This window comes from Oreochromis aureus, linkage group 9 (genome assembly GCF_013358895.1).
Source record: "Oreochromis aureus strain Israel breed Guangdong linkage group 9, ZZ_aureus, whole genome shotgun sequence".
NCBI classification, from domain to species: Eukaryota; Metazoa; Chordata; class Actinopteri; order Cichliformes; family Cichlidae; genus Oreochromis; species Oreochromis aureus.
Genome location: NC_052950.1, coordinates 10,360,107 through 10,384,019, shown reverse-complemented (window position 1 = coordinate 10,384,019; position 23,913 = coordinate 10,360,107). Strand labels below are relative to the sequence as shown.

At 40.8% G+C, this 23,913-nt stretch overlaps 1 protein-coding gene across 3 annotated transcripts in view; it reads right to left on the bottom strand.

Moving 5' to 3' along the window:
* Positions 1 to 23,913, bottom strand: part of ntng1a (netrin g1a) — a 116,525-nt gene that overhangs the window by 34,050 nt on the left and 58,562 nt on the right. For all 3 annotated transcript variants that reach the window (XM_039617092.1, XM_039617091.1, XM_039617093.1), the window contains exon 4: positions 897 to 1,069. In XM_039617092.1, coding sequence (XP_039473026.1) covers positions 897 to 1,069 — 173 coding nt within the window. The remainder of the gene's footprint in view (positions 1 to 896; positions 1,070 to 23,913) is intronic.

The following is a 23,913-nucleotide window of genomic DNA, read 5'->3' as shown; positions in this document are numbered from 1 at the left end:
TGTTGAGTGTGCGTACAATATAAGCTGGAGAAATACTGTTTGTTTTTCTGCAAAATTACCAAGAAATTACACAGTACTTCAATTTACTTAAGCAGTAGTTAAAAAGTATTATTTGTGTCTCCTTTCCTGCAAAATACCTAAAGTTACACACTACTTATATTTACCTACAGTATAATTATTTCTTTGCTTCCTGTAAAAACCTGACTTATTATTCCCTTGTTCTAATGTACCTAGCTTTACATATCTGTAGGTAACTAAAATTACACTGTAATTTCAAGTGTTGAATGACATTCCATTTAATTACAGGGCACTTACGCTCGTATTATAAAGTGCTACCCACTTTTCTCTAAAAAAGGGAGAAAAATGATTCTTTTTTTGCACAGGCTGCATCAGCATATAATGGGCTTCCAGAGGAGGTAGTGCAGGTTCTTTCACTTCACTCTAATTAGAGCGGTCAAGAAAAGGACATTTTCTAGAATACAGAGCTGTAGAAGAGAGAACAACATCCTATTTACACTGTGGTCTTTTAACTAGACTGCACTCTGGTCTGGAAACATTTGCTTCAACATAACATCACTAATCATACACACATCTTTCTTTTATGCTGTTAATTGCTTCACTTTGCTTTGAAACGCCACAGCTCAGCATCTCACTCTGAATGTAACGACCGTCTGAACTCTCTAAAAGGACACACAGGATACTGATAATTAGGACTGGACTTTTATCACTTGTCTCTGTAGATGCGTTTTTTTTTTTTTAAACAAATTCAACAAATTTTCCATTATTTTGTTGAGATCTATAAGACCTCCTGAAAGTCCTACACTGCCATGTCATCCATCTTTTTAATTAGCCAACATGTCAGAGGTGTGCTTGTGTTGGAGTGTGTGTATACTCACAGACATTTGCGGTGCCCTTGGGTATGGGCAGGTATGAGCCAGCACTCCACGCTCGCCCCTGGAAGTTCCTCTTACAGCGGCCGCAGTCGGGCCCAGTGGTGTTGTGTTCACACTCACAGCTCAACTTCTCTTTGTCATACACGCAGCTGTTGGCGTGAAGATTGCACTTGCACCTGTCAAAGCAGAGGAGGGGCAGGGTTGAGAGAGGACAGGCACGTCAACATGAGTGAATTTTCCGGTGCTGAATAGAGAACAGACGGCTTTTATTTTGTTGGACAATGCTGCTGAAGGGCAGCGTGTCCTTGAATAGCAGTGGCACTGGAACACAGAGCTGCTAAACTTCGCCTTCTCAACTTCAAGAACTGCTAGTTCAAAGAAGGCAGGCGACTGCACGAATGAATCCGGCATCATTATTTCCTCCTCTTTTTTTCTCCCCCTCTCCACTCGGGAAGGTAGCTCGGTTTTAATTGTCCCACTGGAGGATGCGTAATTGTTGTAAGGTCACAGCTGATGGACACGAGAAGATCGGGAGGGAGAGGGGGACAAAGAGGTGCGGGGAGGGCCGAGGAAAACAAGCTAAGTTAAATTGCGAAACAAGCACTTGGAGATTGAAGACGTCGAAAGGCTTGCAGCTCCGAAAGATGACGAATACCTCGGAGTTAGCCAGAGGGCGGCGTGGAGCAACAGCATGACTACCTTCTCCATGACAAATTAATATGAGATGAGATCTCAGAAGCACATTTTCAGTTTGGAAAGAGGGACTCCCTCAAGGTGCACTAAATCCTCACTCACATCCTGCTCACTAGAACATCCATTTAACAATAAACTCAGCAGATTCATTTTCTGCTGTGGCTAGATGAGTATTGGGGGGGTGGGGTGGGGGTGGGGGTGGGGTGTCTATCTGTTAATTTAATTTATGAGCCTCAGTCAAGCGCTTTGAATTTTTAGACCTATGCTGCAGACAACAACATGACTGAATGTTTCCACATTTCCCAGAGATGAGCTGTGAAAATTTGGTGACAAATGCATTCTAACATAGTCCAATTTAAATGTGAAGTGGGAGTAGGAGAATATTCCCTGCCCACAAGTGGATTAAAGGATTTAAAAAAATCTTTTATACTCGATGGCTGTCTACATTTCTACTTTCAGGTTCAGCCAGTGTTACGTCGATGGTTTTGTTACTTTGTCCATTTTCTTTATAGAATCACTACTTTTATTTTGACAGCTAATGTTGAAAAAGGTAGCACGACACACTCCCCAAAATCATCACCGTCAAGCATAACCGTGTTGTTTTTAAAAGAGTACCTGCCATGATCCCGAGCCACTGCCTGCACTGGCTGTAACAGGCATGACTCACCATAGATTAATGGTGCTGTATTTGTTTAGTTTGAGGGAGGAGGAAAAATGCTGAGAGTCAGGTAAAATGCCACTGTTCAAGCCTGTCTCAATCATTTTAAAGTGCAGTTTCATTCAGCATACTGGGAGTCAGGTACAAAACGTCTTTTCTTTCTTCTCAAATCAAAGGAAATGTACACAAAAAGAAAGAAAATTTGTGTTTGGTCCATTATTGCTTTGTTGTAAGAACACTTCTTAGTAATCGATCTTTTACCACTGGAAAGCCTATTTATTGCCCTTTAAATGTTGCCACATTTGTAGGGAAAATGCATTTGTGGGTTGAGCAGCAGAGTTGAGTCGATGAGTTGTACCCATGAAAAACTTGCTAAATCTTCTCTGTCGATGCCAAACAACTTCTTCTGCTGTAGATGCTTGTTTGGTGTCATTTACTGGATGTTTGAAGGCTGATGAAACAGAGTGGCAGTTTAACAGTTTACTCATTTATTAAAGAGGGGCCTCAGCAGCATGCCCACAATGCCCACAACAGCCTGGCGCCTCCTCCACTTGCTGGTCACAAGCTTGGTCACACATTGCTGTGGGGTGGCATTACATTCTTCAACCAGCATTTGTTGCAAGTGATGTGGTTGTGTTGGTCACAGAATAAGCTGTTTGGCATTGGCAGAGAAGATCTAGCAAGTTTTTTCATGGGTACCACTCATCGACTCAACTCTGCTGCTCAACCTACTAAAACATTTTCCTTACAAATGTGGCAAAATTTAAGGGGAAAAAAAAACTGGCCTTCTATCTGTTAGTGAGAAACTTCAGTACCAGCTGGCCTCTCTCACCCTGCCCATCCTGCTTTGCCACATCTTGACTCATAAATAAACACAATAACTCCTAAAAGGGTGCAGTTTTAAATCACACAGGGTCTCTGACCCTGGAAATACACCAACCTTTTGTTTGCAGCCCAAAATGAAATGCTGCAGAGCTAATGAAGGTATTTAAGACAAACTGTCAAGAACCCCGCGTTTCACTTATAAATGTCACCAGCTGCAAATTATATCATTTACAGCTAATTACCATGAAGTCAGTAAATAATAAGCCAGCATTGTTATTCGGCTGTTTTTTTTTTTTTTTAGCTAGCTCGCTTCACTTTTTAACACCATTCCAAGAACACAAGGAGCACACTGTGTGCTTTTGTAATATAGCAACACTACCACAGTCACATTCATTTCAAATATTCCATGCATATCGTATCATTTTAAAATCACACAAAAGTTCTGATGTGGGACATCTGTTGTTGGCACAGAAACTGAAAGGTGTGAAAAAGCTTTCTGGGTAAGTAATGCTACAGCTTTTATTTCTCGTGATGTCAGGTATATTTTTAATAAGCCGCTGCTACCTTATGCTGGTTGTCTCATTTTCAGGTTACACTGTACCTGCATAATAATTAGGCTGACACCCACAACTGTAGTGTTTCTAAGACAACAAAAGCTAATTTCATGGATCTCCATATACTTTTTTTAAACTACAAATGTGAAAGCTCATCCAAAATGGATATGGTTCACTGGAAACATTCAGATTTGACATGCATTGCAACCACGTGAAACAAGTCTATTTGTTTTCTGGATGATAAATAGGTGCACAATACTATTAATGCTATTAACCCAGGAGTCACCCCTACTGAGGTGCCTACTGTAAACCTTCTGAGTGGTGGCTTCACTCTGACCTTTTTATGGAAAAGCTAAGCTCCTCGTCATTTCTCCAAAATCACCACCATACTATGGTCGAGCAGTGATACCAAACAATGCACTTAGAGGGTGGGGCACAAGCTGCATGAGGAGCTGTGGGGGTCTATTGCTTTGTGGACTGGGAAACAATTGAAAACAATGGCCTGGGTGTTGGCATGCTTTTCTTAGTTTTTGTGATATTTTTACTCATGTAATGGCATCTGTCAGACAGCTTTCTCTTGTCTCGGTTCTGCGTTACAGATTAAAAAAGTGTTATGAAAGAAATAAGAGCAGAAACTCTGTCATTTCACAGTCACCCATGTGAGGCCCGTCTAAGAGTCCACTTTGAGCTTTGAGCTTGACTGGGAAATTCTTTCGTTACACTGGCTTAAACGTATCACAGCATTACCCAGTCGACACTGAAACGTAGCAAAATTGATTGAGAAAAAGTGCCTCGAGTTGAGCTGACGTGCACGCGCAGCTAAAAATCAAGACAAGATCAGAATCGGGTCCCACAGAGTGCCGCTCAGCACGGCCGCTCCCCACTCTGTTATAAAAATCTGATTTTTACTGTGCGTGTATGTGGAGCGGATAGGCAATGCGGTGTGAAATGACTTCACACGGAGCCCTTTGCGGTTTAACCTTCAGCTGCTTTTAACATCTGCAACATTTTAATCAGCGTCCAGAAGTGATAGTGCCGTCGGCATAATGATGGAGGCCGCCAGTGAGGCCCGCAGGGCCTCATACCCGCCAGTGCTGTTGTGCTTCCAATCAACATCGGCTCCTGAATGCGAACACCAGGGGACTCTCCCTCACTGCTGCACCAGCAACATCATCTTCAGAGAAAGAGCCAAGTAAAATTGTATTTAACAGCAATTTAATAGCAAATCTCCTCCAGGGTTTCCCACGAGTACAATGTTGTGTCTTCATTTCCTGTTGGCCCCGCTTTACTTTGAAAGCTCTGTGGCGTGTTTTCTCCTACCTTATCATTCTCCTCATTTCTCTCTCCTCCCTCCACCTATTAGTCTGTCATTTTTTTTTTTACTTAGCTCCAGTCTTCCCCATTAATAAATATTCATGGACCTAAGGCATCTTTGCTTTTGTGTGGTGCTCTCAAAGTGATATTGCTCAAGGCATTATTGAGAGTGCCAGCCACCTGTGAGCTAAAGGTCCTGATATGTATTCACGAAATAACCCATGAGGCTGTGAGCTCAAATTGCTAGACTGGCAAAAAAGAAGGGGAAAAAAAAACAGGATGGAAAAAAACTTTGAAGTTTTGATTCCATTTTGTCCAAGAGAAAGGAGCGAGCATATTCTTCTATCTGAGCAGGGTTTAAAGTTTTCCTTGAAATGTTGGAAATAGAAGATACTGTTGGACACAAATGTATTTTTTCCCCCTTTATTCCGGTGCAGCAGAGCAGCCCGCTGAGACTTAACTTACCTGCAGCAGCTTGTCCATGACCTCTGCAGTAATGGGATTCTGATTGACACTGGGGGTGCCGACGACATATTGGAGCCTTTCCATTGATGACGGCAGCAACAACAAACATAAACAAGGCAACGCAAAGCCGTTGTTTTCAGGAAAAATGCCCTTATCCCTTCCATTGGTTTAGCCACTATCCGCGTAATTCCTTTCAGCCGAGTTCATTCCCAGCCATCGCTCCATTTTGCTCGTTGCGGCATCAAAGCCAAAAGTATCAGCCACTAATTAATAGTAATTATCCACAATCCAAGCAACAACATCCCCGATGCACAAAGCTGCTGATCCCAACAAATTGAGCAGACTAAACTCAACACGGTCCTTAAGTGGGTTAACTAAGTGAAGCAATTAAATTTCAATCAAACGGCCAGGTGTTTTCATACTCAAGCCAACTGGGTCAAATGCTCGGTTAATAAATGCTTCTTTTAGCGCGTCTGCATTCAGTGTCTGCTGTACATGAGCGACAACACACTGGAGGTCAGAAGGGGGCAGGCGATAGGGTGAGGGGCAGCTGGATCAGAGGACAGTACAGCTTAATGATGTGTGATCAGAATGAAATTGAAAAACAGGAGTGGCTGGGAGAAAAGGTCTTGAGGTGTGTGATTGGTAAATTGTACAATATATTTGTCGCGCCTGATCTCATCTCAAACACACACACACACATGTGCATCTATGGTAATATCCTGCTTTGACATGTAAGCTTGCAGCTGCCGTCTGTAGTAGGTTAAAATGGATCAGCCTGCCTGGTAACGTGTTACCTGCTAATTGCCTCTTCCACCTCTTGCCCCCCTGCTCCCGGCCTGCGGTGCATTGTGGGAAGTGGAAGAAGTGAGATTTCAGCAACAGCTCTCCTGGGATGGACCTCAGCCCCCAACCTCCCCCCTAATTATGTCCGCCTTCCCCATCACTCCCTCTCTTCTCACTAGAAAGCAGACGGTTAGAGAAAAGTGCAGGCTGTGGGAAAAATCACGGCAGATTTGCCGAACTCCTCGCCTCTTTCGGGTTTAACTTGCACGAGAGAATACATTTACACAGCCGATGAACGAGCAGACCTTACAGATCTGCTAAGTGAATACGTTCGCAGTTTAACCTTACAGGAGCGATGCTGAACATGAAATGCCTTCACACGTCGATTTGAATTCCTCAACACAATACCCAGCTTTAAACAACCCCAGTGCTTGTGACCTCCACCTTTCGGTTTGGTGGAAATCTTTTTATTCTTATTTTCTAACATATTAAACATTTATTTCTGTTACCTTCTAGTCTGCTTTTAATTTATTCGCACAGTTGGCAACAGGAGAGAGCAGGAGACAAAGTATGTTTCAGAAAATGATGTGAGGCCAGAACGGGCAGTGCAAGCTACAGTCATAACAGTGAGTTGCTCTGGCTGGCTGCGCGCCTTACGATAATAAATACTGGAAAAGTGATACGCTTAAGGAGGCAATTAAGCCTTGAAGTGGCACACACAGTAGGGAGCCTGTGAACTTAAAACTTGCAGGACTTTTAATTATTTCAGTGGTTGTTTTGGTGAGTGGATGAGCAACTCTTGCTTTCTGTTGCGTAATACTCTCAACATAATTCACTCTAAATATGAAAAAACAATAAGATCTTGCCAGACTAACATAACCTTGACAATAAATACTTATTTCAACCACTCACTCTATTATAATCCATATGATGCCTAGAAAACTTTACAGTATATTTTACAATTGCTGTGCAAGCGTGGTTCTCCTTTTGTCCCATCCACTGAAAATGCAGAAAAGTGTAAATGCGGAGCCTGCCTGCATCAATCAGCCCGAGTCATCCATCTATCGAATCCTCAGCATTACTAATGTATGGGGTTGGACATGCTATCCAAGCAGGAGTCAATCAAGAGGTCTTTACTGGCTGTGACACGCCAGGCCAGTTCAATAGAATCGACATGCTGGGCCTCAGTGATACTGCGCTCAGCTAAAGACTACTGGCTGTGGACCCAGCGACAGCAAATGCACCGCAGAGGCACGAGAGAGCTCCATCATAGGGAAGACACGCAGTTTGAGGTGAGGCCAGGTGGCGAAGCGACATTAGCTGATCCTATCATTTCATAGGAGACATTAGCGCTTGGAGCCCTGGAAAGAAGTCACTCCCTAAAGACGCTGCAGCATTGATCAGTTTGGGTCCGCAGACTGCGAGGGGTTAGACTGCTTTTGATCATGTTTTTGTGTGTGTGTGTGTGAGAAAGAGAGAGACAGAGAAGAAGCAAGCGTTTGTAATGATGATTTGTAGTGATATAGTGTCAATCTGCAACCATACAACAAACAGAAAAGCATCAAAAAATAATAAAACACCCCACTTTTCCTTGTTTAGTCTTATCTCACTGCTTCCTACTAACATCACTACCCATTAAACTTTGGCAACACTCTTCCTTGTTATTTAATCCCAGCGTCTGGAGAAGACACTTCGCACGGCTACACCCGCCAAGGGCCATAATCTGAAACCAGGGTAAGACCCAGAGAGCAGGTGTAATTACAGAAAATGTTGACAGTTTTCCAGAGGGGTTAAGTCTTAGTACACTTTGCTCCTTATCCAGGGTGAGGGTCATTAGTAGCTCAGGTGGTTACTATGTTCACTTCTTAAAAAAGAAAATCCCCTGAAAGACCTGTAGCGCAATCATCTGCAGTGAGTGAAATGAGGGATTGCACGGCTTCCCGAATGAGCCAGAAGTAAAAGAACAAAGTGGGTGTGAGGAGTAGATAATTTGAGCCTTACATCAAAATATATCTAACTGACTCTGTTTTGTGAGTGCAAATCTTTCAAACCAGGATACTGTATTAGAAATTATTTCTACTAAACTAAAAAAGAAATGAAAGTAAAAAAGAACAATTTTACAAACACTAGCTGAACAACACGAGTTATAGAGACAAACGATTCAGCAACAAAGTGCTAATAGGAGCACTTTATGGGAGCTGTCCGTTCAGCACCACAGACTCACAACCAACGAGAACACGAGCTGAAATATGTAATCTCTCTTTGGTCAGTGGAAATCCTGCCAAAGTCTGACCGTGATTTAAAAAATACTCAAAAATACTCACAATATTCACAAAAATATTGCACACTATTAGTATTTATGTATTTATTTAGGACATTTGTTTCTGACAATAATTAATTTACATGGAAGAAAAATGGAATTTATAAGATTAGATCCAAAAATTTAATAAAAAACAACAACACTTTTTTGTAATTTTGCCTCTGTGCACTGCCACAGTAGATTTTAAATCAAATAGCCAAGATGTGACTGAAGTGAACCCTCCACCATATTCTCATTACACTTGGAATCGTGAGCTGTTTCTCTCCTTCGCCATTGTTTTTTTCTTTGCATCATTCCCATCAACCAGGTTCATCTAGGTTTCATCTGCCCAAAGAGTCTTTCTCAGAGCTGTGGACGCTCTTTTAGGCCTCTAACCTGGGATTCCCGTTCTTGAGTGTAACCAGTGGTTTCCATCTTGTAAACCATCTGTACAGTATTTACATTCATGAAGAAATCGGTTGATAATGATACACCTACCTCCTGAGGGGGATTGATGTGTGGTATGGTCTAACCTTCCTTTTTATTTGGAAGGCATGGTGTGGATAGTACACCTTCCCACTGTGTGCTATCCACACTTTCATGCGTGTGCATGCAGAGTTGGAAGTGGGAAAAGCAGCCGCAAAACCCCAGCATGGAACAGATTTGGCACCAGTGACAATGGATAGGGCATCTATTAAGTCAGACATGATTGGAAAAGCTAGAATGGAGGTGGGTTGCAAAGTGGCTTGTAGATGTGCTGACACTGTGGGCAGTCTAATGTAGCTTAAACAGCTAAAGACTGGTGTACTTGCTGGTGTGGGCTGGCACTGATATAAGAGACCTGCTGGGACTGTGGGTGAACTTGACTTTATGGACTACCTGAGCTATCTATTAACTACAGTAGCAATCTTGGTTTTCTTTAATTCTGTTATATTTGAAAGCTATAAATGGTTTTCACATTCAGATATCCAATCAACCAGTTGTTAAACATACACAATACATACAGTATATGTTTATACCTTTAAACAACCAATTGCAAAGTGTTAATTATTATCATTTCCAAATTATCTCAACTGCTCTAAAAGTGAAATCATTTGCCAGAGATAAAAGAATATTTATGCTCCCACGGTGGTAATCAGCTGAGAAATAAAATATATATTATGCTTTGTCTCTAACCCCCATCACCTAACATCACAGTCACCTTCAATCACAGCTGTCAGCCCAAAGCATCACTCAGTCATTACCTTGCAAAAAGTTACAGTACCTTCCTAAAGGAACTGAAATCTGGAACCTTCCATATGGCACTTTTTCTTTGTTTGAATGCATTCTCCTCCTCTTTTGTTAGTTGCAGCTCTATTGTGCATTCCCATTCTGCTTGAAGGCCAAAGCACCATCAGATGGCGATACATAATGAGCACCTACATTCACTGGCCTCCGCAAAAGATAACTCACTCAGAATGGCTTTTCATGTCTCAATGATCCCATTATCAGGCAGTTTTTATTCATCACTCCCTGTCGTCTTCAGATCAGAATCAAATATCTTGCTCGGGGAGGTTTCGGATCTTACCACAGAAATACACATGCCGCTGTTGCTGTGTGTGTATTTATTTGCGATCGAGGTGATTTTGACAAACAGAAACAGTATGACGACGCTGTCAACAGTTCTCCCTCTGTTAGAAATGCTGTATCTGCTCCAGCTTGTGAGGGGGAAATACAGCCATATGGTGTTTTCTTCACTGACGAGGCTCTCTTCTCATGTCGCCTATGCCGATATGGCTAGCTCGGTGGGAGGTCTGACTGATAAAATGAAGCAAAACTCTTTTTGCTATTTCAGATTATGTACCACTGTAGAACTAATCATCACATTCTTTCAATGAGGTCATAATGAGCGTCTCAGTCGCCTTTAAGTTCTTAGTTTATTAGCATGTTTGTTGCAAAGTCGCACATTTGCTATTTTCAAGTCAGAAAGTCATTATAACAATAACTCTGAGAGACTATTCGGGACTGTCATGTAGCTGTAAGTAGGCGCTGTCTTACAATGATGTGTGCATACTGTTCAAAAGTGTTGCTTTGTGAGCCAACCCTACCAGACAAAACAGTATCTTAGTCCATCCACTCAGACCCTGAAAAAAATGTTTTCTTTCTATTTTTTATGTCTTCTGGAAGGATTTTAAAATTCAATACATGCTGCCACTGCATGCATACGGCCTCCCTGCTGCTTGGCCAATCATGCACTAAACATTACTGTTGAGCAGCAACTCAGGTAACGCACAGAGTCGATATGAATGTATTTCCTAGAGATATGGGGATAAACAGAAAAGGGGATGGAGATAAATGGAAAGAGGGTGAATTTAATTCACTGCCAATAAAATTAATTTTTGCAGAGTCGCTTGCAGATGGTGGGAGGGGTGGCATAAAAAATAACCTCTAACACATTCATGTTAAAGCAACATAGTGAGTGTTACGAAGCACAGACGGTCAAGGGCTGTGGTTTTAAGTTTTAGGAATGATGGCCCAGCACAGGCCTTTATAACACATAAAATCTTGTCACAATTAAATCTAAATTACATTTTTAACCCATCTAACACAACTACATTTTCTGCAGATGCCTGTATGATGATTTACAGTTAAAGACAGAAGTGTATTTAAACTTGCCCTTTATTTTTTTCTGAATGTTTTTCATGATGAAAGTGTCAATAACTGCCCTAGCTTCAAACCGGTTACTGAATCATCAGTGTGGTGGAGGTGGCTGCGAGTGAAGGAGAGGTCAATGAGCAGATTAGTCATGAAACCCTGACAGGAGGGCCGATTATGAGGACGACTGCAGCCGAAGAAGAAGGGGAGGAGACACGGTGAAAAAGGCCCTCTCCATTAATGAAATGGGTCACCGCATGAATGTTGAATGCGCTCGGCGGACGGTGAGGAAGAGAAAAACGTCTCTGATATGCCTGGTTTCTGCACTAAGATCCCTTTTCTAGGAAAAAAAACTGGCTACTCTAGCTTGAGGATAAGATGGTTTTATGAGAAATCAGATTGAAAAATGTCTGACTGCACACTCAATGACAGTGTCGAGATTTTAATGTAACGCCCGTAAACCCTTCGTGTTTATCATCGGGAGTATTTATATTTATTCATCAGGCTGGGAATCAAAAATGACTGCATTATCTCTCTTGATGTGTGTGTGTGTGTGTGTGTGTGTATGTGTGTGAATTAGGTAAAATTCCCTTGAACTAGATTTGGATTTACGCAGAATAATAATGGAGAGCTATTGCCTGGCACATTTGTTCTCAGAAATGCACACACATATATATGAAAGACACACCTGGTCTTAATAGTGGAAATCCTGCTAGTGCTGCAATATAAAGAGTACACTATTTGTAAACACATACATTTTTCAGTCCAAGTAAAAGACCAAAAAAATCAGTTTTATATATACGCACAGAAATTAACACACGATCCATTTTGTATGACGTGTTAATGTCATCTTTCAAAGTGAAAAATGAATGTTGCTTCATCCCTAAGAACGAGAAAAGGATTTGTTGAGGCGAGGCGCCTCCTGTCCTCTGTTCTGCTGATAAAATCTTTCATGTCACTTGTCGCTTTGCTCCTCATATCTGTGGACTCGGTTGATTCCTCTGGCCTGTGATAAAAAGAAGGGATTGGCTCGTGCACCTTCTGTGGGTTCAGTGTCAGTGAAACGGTGGCTTAGCTCTTGATTTTTTTGTGCAAGAAGCTTTGAGTGTACTTCATCCTGTAGTTGGACAGAACTATGCTCTGCTATTAAATCCGTTGTTTCTACAATTTGGTTTGGTATGCATATAGTAAATACCAGCATCAGCTGTTTTTAGTAAGACAGAGAATATGTTGATATACACTCACAGGACACTTCATTAGGTACACCATTCTAAAAGGGGTTGGACCCCCTTTTGCTTCATGGCATGCAGCAGACTGAACAAGGTCCTGGAAACAATGAGAGATTTTGGTCCACACTGACTGAAATGAGCACACAGGTCGCACTGAAAATGTCTACATGACTAAATGCACTGACTTGCTGCCATGTGATTGGCTGATAAGAAATTCGTATTAATCAGTGGTTGGACACGTGTACCTAATGAAGTGGTCATTGTGCATATGTTCTAATTCTGACCACTGTGGAGTTAAATAAGCTAAAAAACTGACTTAAAATTAAATATGATTATCATAAGAAACTGTTTTGCAAAAGTAATGCATTCCCCATGATTGTGCAGAGGTTTGAATGATGCCCTTTGTAGTTTGTTTAAAACCTAAATTACATTTTATGCTTGTGTATTTTATGTATGTCACTACCAGCTGACCCGGGAAAGATTTTTTCATTATAGCAATCCGCTTCAAACATCAGCAATAATTTGAAAGCACTATCTCAAAAGCAAAGATTGTACTTTCACCTGGCTGACTCTCCTCACACAAACTACGCCTACAGAGATTTCTATAGGCTGCCCTCTTTTTAAATTCTGCTTAAGCTGCAACAACTTCAGATGGGGAACAACAGAAGGCAAACACTTTGCTGTTTGTGTTATTAAAAAAAATAGAATAAAAAAGGGGTCTTATGAAAGTCCAGTACAATAGGTTTAAGCTGGATTGTCTTTGGAAAGGGGCTATTCAGCAAACAGAGACTAAGCAGTCAAAATCCATCCTTCTTTCATCCAGTTATTTGTATGTGCAAGTGGTAGGCACTGAAGGGAGAAGACAGAGGAGGTTTGAAAGGGAGTGAAAAGAAGCTGTACTTGGTAAAAGACACTTTACACGTGGAAATGTCCTTGTCCCACCTGTGCTCCTGATGTCCCAGTGTTTCTGCGGTCTTACCTTTCACTGTGTTTCTTCTCGGTCGCCCGTTTGTTCGCTCTCTCACGGCTCCCCATTTCTCTCCTGCTCCTGACTCACCAGCACACCTGTGACTCATCTAGCAGTCAGGCTCCTGCAGTACATATATCACAACTCTACACTCTATTTTCCGCCCCATTGTTCAATCGCCCACGTGTTCCTAATGGCCAAACTGCGACTTTTGTTCAGTCTCTCCTCAGATTGTTTAAGCTATGCTGTGCTTACCTGTGCTGTATTCCCAGTCTCCCGGTGTTCCCGTGTCCCGTGAGCTCTGGGCTACCCCATACCACCCTCCTTTCATTCACAAACAAAACTGTATTAAAGTGTTTTCAAATTTAGCCCGAATGCTGCTTTTAACCCCCAAAGTTTACATATACATAGTTTTTCCTTTTTTCACTTTTTGAGGTCTTTGTAACTGATGTGATATTTCTTGACTAAGGGATCCAGCAAAAAACTATAAAGAAAACCAGTAACCGCTTCAGTAAGGTGATATGGTGGCATTCAGGGTGGGGCATTTTACTAGCATGATTTAAAGGAATGACAGCTGTAAATCATTAGAAAGATCACCTTTTTGGAGGACGACAAAGCCCCTGTCCTCAGGGCACTGAATGGTTTGATGAGTATGAAAATTATATGGATATGGCCCTGGGTGGACAGCTTAAACAGTTGGTGGCTGCATAATGTAAAACCTTACTGCTCAGGTAACCAGTGTGTTTATCAGAGTGTGTGGAGCCTGTGCCAGTGTTGATCCTTTTTTAAATCTAGTGTTTCATTGTAGGACTGTATTCATGATTTGATCTCTTTATTACTCTAATAGTAAATCTGGTGATCTGTGTTGTTGTTGAGTTTTTCCTCCCTGTGTGCTTTGACATTGGTCTGCTGTCTAACCCTCAGTCTGTCCTCTCCTGAGGGGTGTTGTATGAGCTTTAGTGAGATATACTGAGTCTAAGAGTATACAGTGTCATAAAGGTGCCCTCTTATTTTTAATTTTTAAGTTGGATGGAAGATGTTTTCACTAATCACTTCGCTGTCATCTTTATTTATGGTCCGCTTCAAGTTCACCATTTAGGAAATCTGTATGAACTGTTCATGTTGTTTATGTTTTTTATAGGTAACGTATTAAGCTGTACCTCAGCTCTAAAATTACAACAGCATAAAATGCATGTAGTGCATTGTCACTGGAATTTGCATTCAGCTGATTGTGTAAGAAATGTAAAAACGTCATCTTGCTTATTTCTAATCTGCTTTAAAGTCCTTTTTTTCACATTGCTGGTATTGCAGCTACTGGGACACAGATTAGAAAATTGATCAGCTACATTTCTCTGCTATTTATCACTGAGAATACCTCGTCAATCAATAAAATTAATTCCACTTTGATCTGGTGACAACCCAAAGCGATTCCCACGCCTCCTTCATTAGTCTGTGGGACAGTGTCAGAGCTGAAGATTGTGTCTAACCTTTAATGTATCAGGACAAGGATACAGGGCTGTGTGCACCTGTCATGTTAGAAATGCACTGAAATAAATCTGTGAATATGAGTTAGGGTATTTATTTTTCTCCTTTTGAAGACAGACTCTCAAGATTCGGTGGTCAGTTGAATCATTTTGTGTGGGAAGAAAAGAGTCAAATGATGTCAAATTCCCCCTTTTGTGTAAGTGTGCAGTGATCCTGCAGCAGAAAGCCCGGGTTCACAGGAAGTTAATATCCACTGTTTTTATACCTGTTATCTCAGAATTGGGGGTTTAGGTGGTTTTAGGTTACATCCTAAACGTCTTAAATAGGTGAATATGAATGGAATGGGCATGTAATGCTAAATGTTTTATTCATGGGAAAAATGACTGCTTTGGTAGAGACAAGGTGTTTCATTAAACGCTGCACTATAGTTCAGATAACGTGACATTACTCTCATTTGAAAAATGTATTTTTTAATAATTACAGTTACCTTGTAACTGTTACATTGTTACACTTGTTACATTGTAACTGACGTCTTTATTATAAAGGCAGCAGCTTCCTTTGTCGCCTCCAGAGTTCTGTGACTTGCAGTAATCATCCATCCTTGCTCTCAATAACAGTAACTACAGGTGTCAACAAATCAGCCAGGAATGAATTCCTTAAAAAAAAAAAGAATAAAAAATAAAAATGTACCAAGTGTCTTTTATAGCAGTTAATTAAGGCAGCCTTGATTGACGGGGTACATTACTGCTCACAACACTTTGGTCTCACCATCCAAGAATAATCTCCATTTTTGTCCACTGTCACAGAGAACACAGACGTGGCGACACTTTGCCAGTAGCTGTATACAGATGACTTCACACAGCTGTGGCCTCTAAATACGATGGACTATGCTCTGCTGTTGCCACCGCGATATGTTTTCTGCCTGTGGTCTGTGCATTGCCGAATCCTTCAAACTTGCTCTTTCTTTTCTCTTTTTTACCTTCACGGTTCACATGTGTGGTGCTTGGGCAAGTTTTTGCATTTGGGAATATCAGATTAATTGGATGGGAGGTAACTTTCTATATTAATAGTGCTCACAGGGGAACACACCCACGACAGCTGGCTTCAGATTGGTACATGTTGGGTACTGGACTGTCAATACTAAATGCTCCACTCAAGTAGTATTGCTTTCATTACTGACGTTAACAAGAGGTTTAAAAATGGAGATGTCACAGCAGGAGGTGCGAGAGAATAAGACGAAGACTCTGTTGAGTTTTTAAATACTTTACAGGGACAAGTGGCGCTAATAAATCATACCAGGATTTAGTTTGTGCAGGCATATGTCAGTGTTTGCCTCCACCTCTCTGCAGCTGCAGGTTGGTACCAAAGACTCAGATGCTCTTGTCCAAACAACCTTACATTGAGTATGCACAATTTTCAAAGCTCTTACAGCCTTCTGAAGCAGATTCTTCCAGCACAGTAAAGTTTCTGCTCCAACTGATAAAAATTTCTTTTGAGCTCCTCAACCTGGTAATCTCAAGCTGGGAGGGTGTCAGCTAGAGATGAACTAAAGGAGGAGGATCAAAGACACGGAGGTAAAGAAATGGCTAGGACATGAAGTCTGGAGCAACAGGTGATTTGGTGTTGATGGACGGAGGAACTGAGAGACATAAAGAGGCAACGGAGGCTGTATGGTAGCTAGCTGAGGGAACACAGATGCTAGATAATAATGTGAGGGAAAGAGGCTTTCTGAGATAAATGAAGGCCCATCAAAAGCATAGCAGTTCCTCACGGCTGTCAACCAAGATGTCAATATCTATTTTCCTTTAAGCTATGATGTGGATCTCAGTCCTCACACCAGAAGTAAACTCATTGTACAGTAGAGCCATTTAAAGCAGGGTAAAGCTGGGCCAAATAACAAACAAACAAAAACGTCTCCAGAGTGGTGACTATGGCTACGTTCACACTGCAGGCGAAAGCGCATCAAATCCGATTTTTTTGACCCTATGCGACCCATATCCGATCATGGTATGACAGTGTGAACGGTACAAATCCGATATTTTCAAATCCGATCTGGGTCACTTTCGTATGTGGTACTGAATCCAATACATATCCGATGTTTTAGAAAGCGACTGCTGTTTGAACGGTCATGTCGCATTAAATCCGTCTTTTACGTCACTGACACAAGACAGACGCCAATTATCAGCGCCGGAGAAGCACCGGAGAAGACATCGCGAACGCTTCCTGGCCATCCAGTGTAGATGTCAGTGAAACTGTTGGGAAGACAACGTGAACATTTTATTTGTACTGTATAATCTGCAGATTCTGACAGAAATCTGCAACTATCCTTTGAAGCACCGCTCCTCTAAAACTGCAATAAGGATCATTATTAGGTCATCTACATTATTATGTAAATAACAGAATAATTTAAAGCAAAAACTGGGAAACGTAAAGTCCGAAGTCTTTATATTAAAGGCCATCAGTCAAACAATATTGTTTGCTCTGGGTCTAAACAGAGCGCGTTGTGTGTGACATCTTCTTTTGCGCATGCGGACCGCTTAGAGCGTTCACACTAGAGCGCGTTTGCTGTCGCATTTCATTTGTAGTGTGAACAAGCAGACAAAAAAATCGGATTTGATCAAAAAATCGGAATTGAGCATTAAGACCTGCAGTGTGAATGTAGCCTATGAACTATCAAGAAGAGGTATGAGTTCATCTGAAAACTTGGGGTCAGTAGGTCAATGTTTTACTAGTTACTTTTCAGATCATTTTGACCCCTTAACTCTGTTAAAATAAACCATCTCATAAGTAATTACTTAGAAGACAGCACAAAAAAGTAATGACTTATGAAAGTCATTACTTTTTTGTGCCGTCTCCTCCCTTCACCCCCAGCCAGTTGCATCTAGTTTTGCCAGGCGTTTCTTCCTGGTAAAAGGGAGTTTTCTTCCTTCCCACTGACATCAAGTGCTTGCTCAAAGGTCATTTGATTGTCAGGGTTTCCTCCATACTATTGTACGGTCTCTATCTTACATATTAAGCACCTTGAGGTGACTGTTGTTGTGATATGTTGCTCGATAAATCAAACCTAATTTAACTGAATTCTATTGAACTTTTCCTATAATGTGTTTATTCATCATATAAGGAATTCTCGAGTGTGTGGGATAAAAAAAATTTGTGGCATGCTTGGTTTCCTAGCAACATGTATCTGTTATACACATTTGTATTATGTAGTGTGCCACAGCTAGGGAGATGCGACTGGTGGATGAATATATAGGAGACTGCAGTTAGATAAAAAATGAATAATTACTGCAGGGCTGAGTGGGTCATGGATGGGATGTTGTGGGTCAGGGTGGGTCAGTGTGTGATGGAAGGTGTGGAGAACCGACGGGTTGCTGGCTGTGTTGTTGGCACAGGAAGTGTAGCTGAACTGAACACAGAGTGCAGAGTGTGGTGGATTTCTAATATGAACAAATAAAGAGTGAAATCTGGAGCAGAGTAGCCAAATTTGACAGTATTTCAGGCCTGAGGAGCAGAGGAGGTGAAGGACTGGGGACTGAGGCAGTGTGGACGGTGGATGAGAGAGACTGCAGGTCTTCTACAATAATTAAATTATTACGGTGTGTTGTGCTCTGTTGTATCGTTCTACCCATTTTTTTTTAGTCTATTTTAGAATATATTTTACCCTTACAATGGACAATGAAATTATTTTAAGTTATTATAAGTTATTTGTAAGACTAATAAAACCACTAATGCCTCATCTTTAATGCTTACTTTGTTAAATCTTTCTTTCAAAATGCCCCCCACTCCAACAGTTTTACTAAGATTTTTTTTCTGATAATTTTTTTTTCTCTCATGCCTTGATGAAGGTCAATAGGACATGTTTGTTGTTAACATGGTTGCAATAAATTGATGAACCTGAGATGTGTCAATTTTGTTTTTCTGAATGCGTTTTTTGTGTGCTACTTATTTACTTTTGTGTATTTAACAATCAAAATGAGAATTCTTCCAAAAACTCTTCTTCTTTGTTTGCTTTATTCTGCTTCTTTTTTTTTTCAAATTAAATCGAAACACCTCAAATGTGTCTTGTGAGTACAACACTGTATATGAAACAGTTAAACTGAGCCGCATCCCAAGCTGTTGCAAGAGTCAAATGCTGCATTAATATGCTGCAGATTAGTAGAAAATAAAAATAATCATCAGCTTGGAATGAATGAGATGGGTCTATATGTGGAAATAATTTAAATTTAGACAGCACAGTATTCGTAAATGTAACTGAATTGGGTCTATGATTACACTGTTTTCTCAGCTCTGGCCTTTGAGTGACAGCCACATCATACTTCCTTTGTCTCTCTTTGATGAGTCTCCCTCCACCGTCATGGACAGAGACACACTCGTGCACTAGATTTTTTGTCTTACAGCCTCATTACCTCTTGAAATGCCTCACTTAACTCATCGTTCTCGATCAACAAAAGGCCGTTGGGTCATTTGATTGCAGCCATCAAACTAACATGTGGTGTGGTTTTTAACAGATGGTGCAAAGTTATCTGGTCCAGTCTCTTGGCCTGTCCTACAAACATGGCATTCTCCCACACAGTGACTAATGTAGAATGCTGGTAAAAAAAAAACCATGGATGAAATGCAGAGCACAGCTAGATGTAAATAGATGCTCATGGCTGCAGAGAGTGAGGAAAAGATACAGAGAGAGACTAAAGAGGGTAGACAAGTGAAATGACTTATTCAAGGGGGAAGTGGGCAGTAAGAAACATGAAATTAGCACAAATAGATTATCTGTCGACTACAGGCAGGCCTAAGAGCAAGCCAAGCACTGTAGAGGGAGAAGGAGCGAGAGAGAGAGCGAAAAAAAAGCAGATCGACTTCTTGTTTATTCCTGCCTCGGGGGAGTTTCGATGGAGCCATCACTCACCAAATTGCTGATCTGTAGTTGGAACAGCTGTATCCATAGCACACACGGACTGAACTATACTGCAATTATAATGCAGCAATAGTGCGACCTATGGTCTGTAGGAGAGATGAAGTGTTTAATCCCTTACAGATGCTATGTTTCTGCATGCCTCAGATGAAAAGCTTTTCTTTCATTGCCATTTTTTTGTAGTATTGTGGATTTGAGCCAAAAAGATAATACAGTAATGACACTGCTATAGCGGTGACAATTCACTGTAAGTGATGTACAATTATTGCAAAACATGCAGAAATGCAGATTTACAGTGGTTTCAAAGCAATTCATCAAACACAAACAATGCCAAAAAAACGCACATATTCCTTTGGGTGGGTGGGAATGAAGACTAAATTGTGAAGGCATGATGACGTGATTATATTCTGTGGGCAGTGAGAATGGGCACAGTAATACGATTGCTACAGATCAATTTCATGCCAGTTTTGTTAAAAAAAATCAATTTTCAGATATGATTTAATATAAGATTAGAAATGATTATAATCCAAATGTTCTTTATTTAGAGTGGAGTGTATTTTTTTGCTTATTAATGTAAACTTAAGAATGAACAACCTATTTTTTTAACCCAGGTAAATGAAATGAGAAAATAGCACAAGTGTAAAGGACACAGTGAACATTAGCCTAATGACTCGTACACAGAGCTGAAATGAGAATGTGCTGTTATTTTACAAAGTTTGGATCTGTAATTAATGTCGGCAGATACCCGAAACAATAATATCAATATTGTGTTGAAGGTAAAAGTTGGATCATTGCATCACAAGAAATAATTTTTATCAAAAATATCTTCAGTAGACTTCGTTTATGCAGTATTTGTTTTGAATAGCACTATGTAAATTAGCATACTCACTTCATTTACTTATTCACTGATTGTTTATTTGTTTATTTGTTACCTTTATTACATGGTGACAGTGTAAGACAGCAGGTGAATTTCAAACTGCAGCCTGTATTTGATGTGGTCACGTGGTTTGTTCATCAACAGTACCGTACGATTATCAGTTGCCTCGTTGTAGTGATTTATTCAAATTGAATGACTCACTGCAGTAAAATCTAACTATTTCCCAAATGCTGTTTAATTTTGGAGAGAGAAGAGAGAGAAGGGTCTACTCCGACTTCCTCCCACAGTCCAAAGACATGCAGTTAGTGGGGATAGGGTAATTGGTTACTCTAAATTGCTCATAGGTGTGAATGTGAGTGTGAATGGTTGTCTGTCTCAATGTATTAGCCCTGCGGCAGACTGGCGACCTGTCCAGGGTGTACCCTGCCTCTCGCCCTAAGACAGCTGGGATAAGGATAAGGATAAGCGAAAGAATGGATGGATGGATGAATGTTTAATTTTGGACACCGAAACCAAATGTTGGTTGTCAAAATTATTGGTCCATCGCCTGAACAATCCCACCCAATTCTTCCCAGGTGACTCTCTCAAGGTCTTTCAGATTTGATGATCTTCAGGCGTGAAATGGTCCTCAGTTCACTTCACAGAATTTTATTGTGATTCAAGTGAGGGCTCTGGTCTTCTGGAGGTAGTTCTTCACCAGGAATGACATGTGTTTTGGTTTGCTGTAGTGTTGGGAGACTAAGGATGACCTCGATCCAGTTTTGTTGCTGAATGCTTGAGGTTTACTTTTAAAATCTTCCCATATCCTTCTTCCTTTGGTGATTCCTTCCATCTTGACGAGATTCCCAGTTCCAGACGCACTGAAGCATAATACTCCCACCACCGTATTTTACTGTCGGGACGGTGTTCTTCGGGTTGTATGCCTCTCCCTTGTTTCTCCAAACAGCATCTCTGTGGCTAAAGAGTTTTAGTTTTGTCTCATCTGTTCAAAGGATGCACTTCCCTCAGCATACCTCACTGTGGCCTGAAGTCACGTCTTCTGCAGAAGTGGAGTTTTTCTTGCTCTGCAGCCCGGCAGTCCATTCCTGTGCAGACTTCTAGGACTGTCATCTTTGAGACTACCATTCCAGACTAGGATAAGCCATTCATTTGTTGTTCTGTGGTCTTTAGACACATCTCGAAGGTGGCACTCTCTTTAAAATTCTTGATAATACTTCAGTCCCATTGGTGACACTTGAAAAGCTGTAATAAATTTGTATATCCATGTCCTGCTTTGTGAGCATCAACAAGTCTAAACTGATTTCTTTAGTTTTTGGCTTGATCCTTTCTTAAGTGACAACTCAAACTCTTACCGAATTTTTTATACAGTGTGTAAATTAGAAGATAAACCTCACTTTTAGTGTGATTTTACATGCTATGAGCAGGTTAAAGCAGATCATTTCGCAGGAGTGGTTTCTGCGGTCGATGAAAATCGTCAGTTTTTCAGTAAGCTACAAATATTGACCCTGCTTTTTTGTTTTTTCTTAATCAATTCTGTTATTGTGTAAAAATGAAAATAATTAATGATTTTTAAAGAAAACTAAAGCAATATGTTTAGAAATTCAAGGTTCCACTGTTAGAAAAAAAGCACTTAGTCAAAATCCTTTCGTCCTTATCTGTATAACTGCACATATTCATCAATAACTGTAGAGTGCAAATGATTGTTAGGGAATTCATAGTTTAGGGTCATATTTGAAATGGTTTAAAAAGTAAAAACAAATATATAAAAAATGTAAAAAATCCAATAATCCATGATATTTCCAAGGTTTTGAAATAGTGACATTTTACTGTAGTTCGAGCATTACAGATCCAGGGAGTCATCCGAGGCAATATCCTGAGATGTTGTTTTATCATCAGCATGGGGATTCACAGTCACTGAACAGGTCTTTCTTTCCATAACTATGACGGAAAACTAGACCAAAAAACAGGTTGTTGCATCTAATAACCGATTCGCCTCTTGAAGTAAATTTCCTGTCTACCCTGCAGTCACCTTAACTGTGAAGCTGTTTCTGACCATCCACGATAATACAGCTCTGCACATATATGCTCTGGAAATTGAATCACAACTTCCAGGCAGAGGGTTAAATTGTTAAAACAAACTTTCTCTTCACTTATCAGATCATTTGCTTAACACGAGCAGGGTGGAAACAGGTTGGAATGTAGTTCATGATGGTTTTTAAATTATATTTTATGCACTGACAGTGGGAAAAAGGTTTGTAACAATCTGTTGCCAGATTGGGAGGTTATTTAAATCTCTGGCCTACAAGGATTGTCCTGGTAGATTTTGGCAATTAAAAACCGTGACGGTGATTAAAAAGAGAAGTGCCAGAAATCCCACCTACAGTTCTTCCTATTAGCTGTATTTTTCTTGGTTTGATAGTGGGAAGCGGTTTTGTGGGTATGTGATTGGCACACACACACAAACACACACAAATATATATAAAACTGTTTGATGTATACAGGCCTGAAACAGAGAAACCGATAGCCAGAAAGAGATCTTTTAGTAGCTTGAATCTTCTCCAGCTTTAATTACACTATATTGATCAGAAGCAGGTGGAAGGAAAATGAGGGGGGATCAAATGAAGAGAGGGAGACAGTTGGTGAAACTGTCTCTCTGGCTACGGCTGTAGTTACTGTAAAGCATGTAAAAAAAAAAAGGAGGGGGGCAGGGTGTTTGAGCAATTACTCCAAAGTCATACAGTAGATAATTAGAAAATCCCCCCCAACCCACCACAGTGTCTCTCTGCATACATCCATTTAGCTTAGCTGATACAATGAAACAGTGAGGGTGTCAAATTCATTTAAGTCACCAGCCAAAATGCATTGTTCACATCCATCTCACAGCTTCATGCTTGGTTTGATTTGAAATTCTCAGCATTGATTTTTCTGTCCCTTGTGCCTTTGGTCTGCTTCTTTCCTGTAATCAGCTATAATAGAATGGTCATGCATGACACTCCTGGCTTCCCTGTACCAACTTTAGCTATATGTTAAAGATGCAAAGAGGACTACTTCTGCAAAACTGCGCTTCTTCTCTCATTTTTAGGTTGACCTACTTTGGCAAAGAGCTTAGGTTCCTTTCTTTGTTTCTCGCACTGTTGTGGCAAGGGCAGAAAATCTGCAAACTCTCCTACTGTATTTTCCTCCACACCCACTCCTGCTTCTGATCCAGGCAGATGGTAGCTCAGTCCAGCACAGTAAAATATGCCAGATTCAACCTCACTGCCCCAGCGAAAACTTTCCTGGCGCGTCTCACAGAACTGTATTCTGGGGGTTAAGGAGCTTATGT